Source organism: Apteryx rowi, unplaced genomic scaffold, assembly GCF_003343035.1.
Source record: "Apteryx rowi isolate R43461 unplaced genomic scaffold, aptRow1 scaffold_304, whole genome shotgun sequence".
Taxonomy (NCBI): domain Eukaryota; kingdom Metazoa; phylum Chordata; class Aves; order Apterygiformes; family Apterygidae; genus Apteryx; species Apteryx rowi.
In genome coordinates, this window is record NW_020449464.1 from 136,379 (window position 1) to 148,477 (window position 12,099).

The window sequence follows — 12,099 nt, forward strand, 5'->3', positions numbered from 1 at the left end:
GATAGTTCACCATTTAAAAAAAAAAAATCAAACCTGGACCTTTCAAAATTACTTTTCAATGATCTGGTCAGGGCCAAGATCCTGCACTCACCACTCAGCATAACAATTCCTGCCAGGCTCAAGGCTTCCTGGGTCTGACAAAGAAGAAATGGGTTTTATTGGAAACTCCTGCAAGAAATCCAGATCACTCAGACCCAGATTTCAAGTATTCTGGTCTGAGGGAGGGCTTACGCCTGCTACTCAGGTTCAAGGAATAGCACAGTCTCATGCAACCAGTCAAGTGTCTAGAAGGAAAATCACATTTCTTGGATCTCTTTTTCCCCTTCTAGCAGAGATGGTATTCTTCCTTCATAGTGTCAATAACCTTCTCTTTCCTACGTTTATTGGAAAATCAGAAAAACAAATCATATAATTTAGTTCCACTATTCCAACTGAGGTCACTGAGTGAAAGACTTAGACCAACGTTTAAAATTGGACCCATCTTGACTCTTCTAGAGAATCCATCCTACGTCTGTCCCTACGCTATAGCTCCAAAGCACAAATAGCTAAGGTTTTCCTCAGAGAATAACATTTAAGGTTTGGCTCATTTACTCTGGGCTTCTGAAGAAGTGCCCAATTCCTGACAATGGAGATGTACAATAATCCACATGGACATTTTAATACAACATGAGCCATTCTCTGTGCCTAATCTAAATAATAATAATAATAATAATAAAATAAATCCTCAGTTCTAAATACTAATAAGCTCAAGCCCTACAGGAATGTTTAAGGAACTGAAAAACATTTTTCTTATATTTGTTGTCTGAATGCTGCACTGTATGTAGATGCTCATATTGTCCGTAATGGCTACATTGCTCGTGAACAGCTACAGCATCTATGAGGCAGCGGAGGTCTGTAGGGATGAGCTCTCTTCTGAAAACCATCATTTACTTCAAAGTCTGGGGGGAATGGCAGAAGGTTTGTACAAGCAAAAAGCGATAGCTGGCATGACTAAAGGAATAAATGTAAAAGCAGTTTCAGCGAGACCTCTTATTACCAAGACCAAAATCATATGGGGGGAAAGGCAGTTTTGAAAGCTCTTTTATGCAAATGCGAAGCGTCCCAGTTATTAAGAAACATGATGTGGCAAACTTATTGGAAATAAGTGGGGATAGTCTCTACCATAATGCTTTTAGAAGCACAGTACTGCTCAACCTAGATGTCCCTTTTACGTTTATAGGCCAACTAAATAAAGAAGGAAAATCAACATATTTATTCCTTAAATTGTTAAAAGTGAAAACCTGATACTGTGTACACAGAGCGCATACTCATTACTGTTAATACATTCATCAATACATTTTGCAGTATGGTTCTGCAGTATGCTTATGACCACAGTTCTTTGGGAAGAATTTATAAAAGATTAGATTAATATCTAAAGGCATATTATGGCTTCTATCAAGAAACAGCACAAATGAGGGAAAAAAACGGCTTATGCTTAACATAATTAATGAAAAAGTATCGCATCTTTTAGCAAGTCTCTATTTAACAACAGATCCTCTTCCCTAACAAGGAGCCAGACGGAGGCACAGAGGATCCAGCCCTGGGACAACAGCGCACGCAATGCGGCACGCTGCAGCCGTGCCCGAGCCAGCGCTGAAGCTGGAAGCACCACGCCTGTGCCACCGCTGTCCTATGCCGGAGTTGTATATGGCTTTTTAACGTGGTAGTGATCACCGCGTGGCCCCGCACTGCACTGCACGACCACACCAGCTCACCCGAAGCGGCTCGGGGATCTTTGCCAAGGCCGCTGCACAGTGCAGATTGTGTCCTCAACCGCTTCATCAGAGAAGCGGTGGGATGACTGTGCTCAGGAGGACACAGCCCCTCAGAACATGAGGACGCTACCTGGGGACACCATCCATGACGCTACACTTGTCCTAAATTCACCGGAATGATTCTGGGTAATGACCCAAGACCTGGGGGACACTGGACACTTCCGTTTCTGCAATGGCAGCCAAAAACAAAAGAACAAAAAATTTGCTTGCTAAAAGCAAGCAAAAATATTAGCATATGAAATGAAATGAAAACAGCGAATAGACACACTATCATCTTAGCTTGTACAGAGAACAAGGCTGCACTTCATCTGTCCACTGATGCACTTTACCTCCAAGAAACTCTCTATAAAAATAGGTGCAAGAGAAAGAAATGTTTCGGGAATGGACAAGGAGAATGACTGGTGTCATGAAAGTAAGTGGATTATGAAGGTAAACCAGAAAGATGGGCTTTCTAGGAATGAGTAAGAGGGAATATCATAAATAACAGTTCCTGTGTTTTAACATGAAAAGACTGCTCCCCTCAAATAAGCCAGACTGAATCCAAGGTTGGGGAATTATCTTGGGATAGAGGAAGTAGAATTTGGGGAACCAAGAAGTCTGAATGGGGAAAGAGTACAGTGGAATAAATATTTTTGTTTACTCATAAATGTGTGACATGCAATATTGCTAGTAGGCAGACATTTGATTTTTTTTTTTATAATAAGAAAACCTACACATTATATGGGTGAAGATACAGGTATTATTATTTATAATGAAACCTTCTCATAAAAGGGCTTAGGGCACTAAGAACAACTTTTCCCAATGCAAAAGCATCTCACTCAAAATTACTGCACAGAGATGAGCACAGATAAACAAAGCAGCCCAACAATATAGCAATCAGCCATACATTTAGTATTTGTTTCTGTGTTCTAATCAGGGAAAGGTGAAGTAAATTAGATTTCAGGCGGACAGCAAGACCCACAGAGTTAGTGGTGCTGTAGCAATGCCCAAATTCTTACATGCATGCTGGTAGAGACTTAAGCACTGGTTGTTTTTTGAGCACAAAACAGGTCTTGAGGATAATTAGGCTGCTCCCTGTTGACAGTGTCATGCACCAAGACAGTTAGTTTAAATGTGCCTCGCCACTTACTAAGTCACCAGCATAAAGAGAGCAAAACAGGCTAAATATTATATCAATAGGTCAAACTTGTGATCAGTCATGCTGCTGCACTTCGAAGAAGCTGCAAGCAGCAGATACGCCTTGCTGACAACCTGGCAAAAAGCGAATTAGAAGTCACTGAGCGATTAACTAAACAACGATTCCATACAGGTTGGAAACTTCCATTCTCCCTGGCTCCCAATATGAAAAGAGGATATTCAGAGAAACTGAAACGCAGAAAGTGCAGAATGCAGAGGGGGGAAATGCCTTTCTACACGAAGCACAGTTAAGCCGGTCTGCATATCTCACCGACAAGACTCTGCTGAAGCCAAGAGCTCAGCAGAATTCAAATTAAGACGCAACATTTTATGTCTAGCAAAAAACCCACAGAGTTATACTACTATTTAACATTTGGGAGTATTATGAATTCACATGCTATAGGCTGGCACGTTAAAATGTTACTAGGGGAGTTAGATGTTAAGCACAAATCTGTTCAACTTCTTAAAAAAATTCCTCAAGACATAAGGAAATCTGTCACTGATGAGCTTTAGGATGCAACTTTCCCTGCAGATAAACTATTCTGTAATGAGGTGCAGCAGGACCTCTTGTACAGCCTCTTGTCTTGGCTACAGGAAAAAAGAGGATGTTAAAGGTAGTATGAATCAGTAAAACAATTCCTGCTTAGAAAACATCTGTCTTTTCATAGAAACACACTTATGCACAAGTCCTAAGGAACTAAATGTATTTCTACCCAGCTGAGTGCAGATATAAATGAACTAGTTTCAAGCCAGGAGTTGTAAAGCCTTGTTAGTACCATCCTTTGTGTGGGCTAATAACAATTTTTCTGGAAAACAGGGCTTTTAAGATCAGGCAGAGCACAACACCCAAGGTGGCTGCAAGTTTTCCCACCCCACAGCTGGCTTTCCTTCACCCCGCTCAGGAAGAGGATACAGCAGATGCGCATCCCTGTGCCTGTCTGCGCAGGCATTTCCCAGCAAGGTCTGGAAACTCAAGGATCTGTCCAAAGAGGACACACCTGGCAATACCTCTCCTATGCCTCAATAATCCAGCCTGCGATCAGCTAGAAAGGGTTACAGCTCCAGCCTTTCACTGTGAACCTGCAAGAGCAGCAACTAAAGTTTGAAACTAGTGTCTTCAAACACCTCACATGGCAATGGATTCTGTGAGTAGCTCACGAATTGCTTAATTAAAGTTTTCAACAAACATTCCACATACGTCATTTTAGCGCACTTAACCAAAACCTCGCATACTGAAGAAAAACAGTCTGTCAATTCATCCCATAATTTATTAGACCCATATCACATATCTTGTTATCTTGTGCTCATTCCTAGTCTCTCTGCAATAAAAGGTAGCCTTGAAAGTTTAATTCTTGAATAGAGTCATTAAAGAAAAGCTAACAGTTACTGAAAATTTCAAGAGGTCTGGAAGAAATGTAGCAACTGGTCTTTCATCACCAGTCTCTGAAAGACATAAAGTCAATTCTCTATTCATTTTAATATATATATGCCTCCCACTTTATCTGAAGAACAATTTTAATAGGGATAAAAAAAAGAGTAAGTACATAAATATAAGCATTGGCCTTTAGGCCAATATCTGAGCACAATAATTATCTAATGTTCCATAATAGGGGCTGTTCTTGAGCTAACATTGCACATTCCTTATTAAACACCAGATACTAAAAGATTAGTATTTAAGGCTAATATTTAAAAAGCATTATCAGTATGGTACTAACCTTACTTTACATGCCTGCTGCCATTTTGATGTAGATTTGATTAGACTGAATGTGATTCTCTAGTTCACTCTAAAGTGACAATATCCCGGGGAAGTTGTTTTGTTTTGAAGAATTGCATCAGTGTAAAATATAAGCGTATCTGGTCTTAAACCCATTTCTGTTTGCCAGTAAAAGCATCGGTGTGTTATCATCTGAACTAACAGGCAAAACAGAAGGGGTCAGTGTTTTACATGCTGCTAAGGAGACTGGTTTTGACAGAAAATTAAAGCGTGGCTGTGCGAGCGTTGCGGGATCGGAAGCATGCGTTCACCTCGCAGGCGTTCTGCGGGGACCGCATCCCACTTTACTGAGTTTCTTTACAGGCACCGCAGAGCAGAAGCGTCAGGAAAACGCCTGCTAGGCCTGAACGGGAAACAACTCCCAGTTCCTTAGGAACTCCAATGGATGCAAATGCAGAAACGGGCTTTTAAAGCAACAGGAAGAAGAAAATAGGGATCACGCGATCTCAGCTGCTTGTCTGATTTTCATGCCCTCAAGCCACAAAACGAGAACCAGGTGAAGGCAAACGCAGTTCTGAGAGTCACAACCACTGTGGGGTTGTGTGTATTCCTGTCCAAGGGGGCTGGAAACGCGGCTGTGCAGCCGGAACGACAAGCAATTCTTTACAGCAGGAAGGCAAGGTTTCACAGACACAACCGAGAAAATGGAGTGGGAGTCACCGAAGGCAAAGAGGAACATGGAAACAGCCTCCTTTCAGACAGGCTTGGATGCTATTTGCTTGTAGTTGTCATGAAAAAATTAGAGATGACACTCAGGAGTCTGGTATTTTCAGCTTTTCGAAAAAGTGTTTAGAAACAGAATAAAATAATTTGCACAACTGAGAGTTTCAGAGATAAGCGCTGCAATTTGAAGGGACACAGAAACCTCTGAAAACATACTGTCATTTACTGTATCATATCAGCATCCTGAAAATTACAGATTTTTACTCGGGATGATCCTTCTCCATTTAGACAAAATGAGTCCGTTTTCCCTTCCAGTCCTGCTCTTTTCCCTCAGTGCAGCACAGAACTCCAGTCTGTTTAATTCCCGCTCCTCAGCTAAGGAGAGCATCCGAGCGTTCCCACTGGCACAGCGTGAAGGACAGGACGACTGCGGCCCGTCTCGTCAGCAGCTAAGCCAGGCCCAGCTGAGGATCCCCAGAGACAGGGTCCAGCCCGGGGAGCGGTGGGCTGGTGTGTCCCCCCAGGGCCGCCCTCCCGCCTCCCCTTGACCTCAATCCTGCCTGTAACACCCACTCCGTGAATCCTGCCTGTAATACCAGCTCCCTGGCACCTTTTCCTTCCATTCCAGATGTTTGGGTCAATACAACCTTCAGCTTTTCTGAAGTTCCTAATCCTGGCTCACCTTGATAACCGCCTCCTGGCTCCARCCCTGGTTCTAGGTGGGCACAACATTTTTAACACCAGCAGGAGCTCCAACGCAGACAAGGCCACAGGAAGCAAAAACAGAACAGAGGGAGGGAACTGAAATCTAAGTCTGTTATTCAGTCCTTCATTTCTCCTGTTGCGTTCTCTTTGCTTGACAGTGAGTATTTTGGCCTCGCTCCTGTAAACACTCATGCACCTGAGTGGCCTTACATACACAAATCGCTAAGTATTCGCTAGGAACAGCAACAGAGGGCCTGGTTCAAACTGAACCAACCCAAAGAGTCTCACTGCCTGCACTGAACTTTGGATCCAAACCCAGTGTGATGTTATAGGCAAGTATAAAGTCTGAACTGAAGGTGGATAGCTCATCCTAAATGACAAAACTGCTTGCTTTTTTGCTTTACTCTAGCCTGCAGCACCAGAATGTACGAATGTGGACTCCTCAAACTCCACCATTGCAAAACACAGGTGCCACTGAATATGTTCTTGCTGTGAAACAAACTGAATTGTTTCTGTAAAATTCAGATAGCAGCATCTTTATGCAGACATAGAACCACAGAAGACTTACTGTACAAAGTTCTCTGTTAAGCAACGCTCTTCTTGGTAGCATCTCAAAAAGTGTATGTTTATTGTATCAGGCTGTAAAAACTTGTCCACGATGAACATCAGCTACTTAGGCATCTATCTTCAAATACTTAAGTTGGGAGTCAAGGAAAGTGTAAGGAAAGGCTCCTCCTGGAGATTTAGATCAGGATTCTAAATTAAGTACTTCAAATTGTGCTCTGGAGGAGCCTGTTCCTCACCCTTCTCCAGAAGAACAGTAGGGAGGCAATTCTTCTACCTTAGGAACCCTTCGGTTAAATGTCTGATGTAAATGGTACAAACACACCTCAAAATCTGATATATACTCCACTTTTCCATGCTTCACTTTCTTCTTCCTAACCAATTTCCAATACCTAATACCTTTGTATGGCAAGCTTTCTATTCCTCTGCCCTACTTCTGAAAATTATTTTTGCTTCTTACCTGTATGAGAGAGGTAATACACAACTGTGCAATTTTTTTTCAGTTCTGAGGAGTTTTGTTTGAAAAATAAAACCAAATAATAAACTCATGTACTATATTGCTAAAATTGGCTATTCCTGACATTTAAGGCACCACAATGCTATCTTGATTCTCTATTTTCCAGCTTCTTTACGGAAAAATTCTTGCCACTGTTTTTTACTTTGCTGTCTATGCTATTCTTCTCCAAGAGCAGCAGACTCATGCTGAAATCACAAACTCATCTTAAAAAGCATAGAAACAGTTTGCTCTGTAACATAATTGACGTTGTACTTTTAAAAGCACATATGTTTTGTTAAATGTGTGGTATTTTGAAGTGTTTTCTAATTATCTTTAGAAAAACTTTCATATTCATTAGAGGAGAATAAAATTTGCTGAAAAGTTTTGACAAAAATCTGTTCACAGTTCCTGTCTACAATCATCAGGAATTTGTTAAAAGATTTTACATTGAACCAAAAAGATTACTCATGCAGTTTCTGGCATTCATTTACCTAGTCTTACATTTTAACACCAGGTATCCCAGAAAAATGAATGGTTTTTATGTTCACAATGAACTTATGGAGCTGCTAATGGCCGCTGCTCAAAGATGTAGAAATTTGGGAAACAATACGAACGTTTAAAGTTTTGCTAATAACACTGCATACGCCGTTTTATCCTTTGTTCGTTTTTGAAGAGCTACAGTTGTTTCAGACGTATCAGAATTCTCTAGGTGCCTCCTCACTAAAAGACCAAATTTTACCAGTGACCAATTAAAAAAAGAGCATTCACAAGGCTCAGAGGCCATTATCATTACACGTCTTATCTCCATCAATCTACTTCCACCTGTGAGGAGAGACGAGAAGGCTGGATACCTATCAGGATAATTTTCTAAATGATGAAAAAGGGAAGAAGATCGATTCACTTATGAGGTTATATTTCCTACTGTTCTTTTCCTTTTGAAGCCAAATTTAACAAGTCAACGTTGTAGCTCACTTCCCTGCAAGCGGAAACAGAGGAAAATTGTTCAGTTCCACTACTGCTCACCTGGAGTCTTTTAAAAAAATTTCACTTACTTGGAAAAGCTAAGAGTTGCAGCAAGGACATCAAGCTGTCTTTGCTGACTTGAGAATACAGCATTCCCATGTTTTACTTTCAATTAATTTTAAGAAAGTTATCTCAAATATAGCTTATTTAAATAAAATTTAAACTTGTTCAACTAAGCTGACTTGTTGACAGAACCTGCAAGCATAAGAATTAGAACAAGGAACTGACCTCAGAATGAGTCTCTATTTGAAAATGAGATTCTGTTTGGCACTCATTGGGCCAGTAAAACAAGATTTGATTCCCTGAATCAAATAGTTAATGAATTTTCAAGAGACAAGGAACCAAGGAAGGCACAAAGGAAGAAAAAGAACCTGGATCAGATTAGATGACTCAGAAGAAATGCTGGAACATCTTTCCCTCTTTCTCCCTTGAAGAAATTTTTGTACCGGATGAACAAGCCTATAATTAACTGAGAATGTGTGGATTTTCTCACTATGTAGAAAATGACAAAAACTAAGCAGCATAAAAGAGAAAGATGAAATAGATATGAGAAAAGAGAAGAATAATGATGGAATTTATAGGAACATCTGCAAATACACAACTAAATTGGAAAAGAAAATTACTTCATATTTCAGGTTTAATTCACTTTTCTGTAATTTAATATTAGTCATTTACCTTTCCATGTTCTTTCCTCATATGGGAGATGTAAACGTCCCTCTGAGTGAAGAGTCTATCGCACTCCCAGCACGTCCAGCCAGGATTACTAACTTTTTTAGGCTCTGCTTTCTTTATTGGAGAAGGCGATTTCTTCTCTAACTTTTCTGTTCCGTTGACAGATTTTGTGTCCTCTTTGTTGTGACTGGCTGAGTTCTGAGTTGTAGGTTTAGTACTGAGAGGCAAATTTATCCCCAGGTTTGGCGGCCCCTCAACACTTTTCAAAGTTCCATGCATAGACTACAATAAAAAATAAATGTAAAAAAATTAACACAGATGTATACCGTTGTATTGACAAAATGCACACCTGCACTTCAAAATGCAAATTCAGACCTCTGAACCCAAAGCTTTCATTTACTTCTTATACTACAATTCAGGATCGCATTCTTAATTTAAAGAAATGATTAAATAAAAGCAAGCTCTAACATCAACAGAAACTAGCAACAACAGTAACAGACACCAGACATAGCTAAAGAGCAATTTTCTTCAGTGGTTTGATATTTTTACAAAAAATGAGACTGTTTATGTGACGTTTAAATGCCTGTTTAATAGGGAGGAAGAAAAAAGGCTAAAGAAGTCCTTTATGTTAAGTTTAATTTCTCACTTTACTTGCCTAATTTAGTTAATTGAGCATCCTCATTTCAAACTATGCTCTCAGAGATTTCCAGAAAGCAGGGTTTTTTTTTTTTTACTCACAAACTTTGACTTGACACATTGGGAAATAAGACAAGACAAGGCAACTCTGAAAAGATGAGGCAACTATCTTTATCAGGATATATCAGTATTTTATGTCAAGCCTGGGTTAAGCCCTACCTTACTGCACACAGGGTATGAATGAACATTGCTAACACAGTCCTCAGGATCAAGGGCCGGCAGGGCGGACGGGATCCCTGAGACAGGACAGCTACGAGGTGGCTAGCAAGCCGTTCTCAAGCACCCTGCAGCTGTTAGCTAGTGATCCGTCCTCACCGTTTTACTTCTAGAATTTAAGATTAGGTAAAGAACCAGTCAGAAGGGAAGAACTCTTCCGCCTCCTTCCCTCCAGTTTCTGAAAGCAGGATCACATGGCACTGAGCTTACAAAAGAGATGACTGATTCAGGCAGAGCCGGGCTTCAGCTGGGCTTCTGAGATTCATTTATGAACGCAGACACAACAGTAGTAAGTCGGTACGATTCTGGGCCAACATAGGTGACTGAAGCCCCAAAAACTTAACATATTGTTGAATACAGGTTCGCTATCAGGAAGGTCTCTTCCATGTCCCAAAGACTTGCCCATTGCAGTGGCAGCATTTCCTCTACTGCCCTTTAGTAGAGTTCTCCTGGATGGCGTGTCCAGGCATCCCGAACGTAGTTATTCTTCCTACAAGCCACCTCAGACACCAGAAACATTCAATACATTCCTGATTCAGAGAATATAAGAATACTGTAAAGTCCTTTAAACATAATCCTTGAAACTTAGTTTCTTATTTCAACAAAAAACATTGAAAGATAACATATTACCCGTGGAACTGGGAGTGTTACGTCTACAGTCCAGACCTTCACCGCACATTCTAACTAGCTGTCAGCCACTCTCTCGTAGCTAGCCATTAGAGGAAAACGAGACATCTATTTTGCCAAAAAGATACACTCCCATCTGCAGGAATTATTCTAGGTTATTTCTGTAGCTTTAAATAACCTCCTCCTGAGCGTCTCTCTATCCTTTTCTGCTCTACTTTCATCCAGGTCTTTCCCTGCCCTGTTGGCTCGTGTCTAGCCGTATCAAACACGTACTCTTCCCGCAGCCGGGCTGAGCTCTGCCCTCACCAGCATTCTTCTCCCTGCGTCCTCTTCCGCTCTTACCTGCACCCTGTTACCGTTGTTTGCTCCCCTCCTGCCCAGTCCAGCTCAGTTTGTCCCTACGCCTATACACACCCCCTAAACGTAAGACGCTAGCATTCCTGAACAAAAGCAGCAATACCGAGTATGTATTCTGATTCTCTAATTTTGTCCTCACAAATGTCTGAATCATTTGCAGTGAAACATGCTAGAAAGAATACTGGGCAGAAGTACAAATACTGCCATGGAAAACTACAGCCAACACAGTTAAAATGTACCCAAGTTGCAAGTAACTGAGAACAATATTGTCATGGAAGATGCAGACAAACCCTAACTTGCGTAAGCATAGCTCCTAGCGCTACCCACAGTCAGGTCACGCTCCTAAGAACATTTGTCTTCTGGTCTTAATGAAATAAGTATCTACAGATATAACAACAATGTTACAATAACATCTGAATAAAAAAAAAACTAATTACATGAATAAGGCATACATTGCAATATATGGAATTTGCCTAATTAGTTAAAAAAAGAAGCAATTACAAGTAGATCAAAGGAAACTGAAAATAGGACTTTGCATTGCTGTATGAGAGGACCAGCTAAGGTATCTAGCATAAATTTAAGAAGATTCTTAAAGTAAATAGGAACTAGTTCAAAAACAAAGAAAATACCTGGCCCTTGCATTTCTGAACACCTTTCGTCTGCCCCCCCCCCCCACTTCATCTAGTCTTTAAAATCTGCCATTTTTCCAGGACTTCTGATCTTGTTTTCAATGTAACCTCAAAAATCACCAAAGTTGCAAGTGCCACAGTTGAGGCTAAAATGCAAAACGCTGGTTTTAGCAACAAGAAAAGGTGTCTGATTTTCTAATATGTTGTGTATTTTACTGAGTCTTTTATGCCACTGCAAGAGAATCCAACTCAATTGAGTGCTACCATTCTGCATTATCATACTTTGCAATGGTGTAAATAACTTCAACTGTTACCCAGTGTCTTTTGATCAAGCTAGTAAGGTATAAGAAATTTCAGCACTGCTAACAGATTTGATGTTTTTAAAACAAGGTAACAGAGTATATTTAAAAATATATAGCTAACAAATTATAGCCAGGGGACTGATGATTCTTAATAACATAATTTGCAAGGATGGCAGAAAATGTTCTCCAGTAAATCGATTCATTCAGTTACAAGGATATTTATGAGATAATCCATTAAGTTTTTTTCCAAAGCGTGCATGTGTTCGTGTGCGTGCACACACATACAAATATATTTAAGAAGCATACTTGTTCCCACCATGGAGTTCTGAAAATCAAAGGCTTGATTTCTGTAATGTACACAGCATCATCAACTCCTAACAACTGG

At 40.5% G+C, this 12,099-nt stretch overlaps 1 protein-coding gene across 7 annotated transcripts in view; it reads right to left on the reverse strand.

Annotated features, from left to right (window-relative positions):
* ZNF532 (zinc finger protein 532) overlaps positions 1 to 12,099 on the reverse strand; it is a 36,616-nt gene that overhangs the window by 4,830 nt on the left and 19,687 nt on the right. For 6 of the 7 annotated variants that reach the window (XM_026070124.1, XM_026070123.1, XM_026070122.1 and 3 more), the window contains one exon: positions 8,891 to 9,169. The exons of the other annotated variant lie outside the window; for it this stretch is intronic. In XM_026070124.1, coding sequence (XP_025925909.1) covers positions 8,891 to 9,169 — 279 coding nt within the window. The remainder of the gene's footprint in view (positions 1 to 8,890; positions 9,170 to 12,099) is intronic. 7 annotated transcript variants of the gene reach the window in all.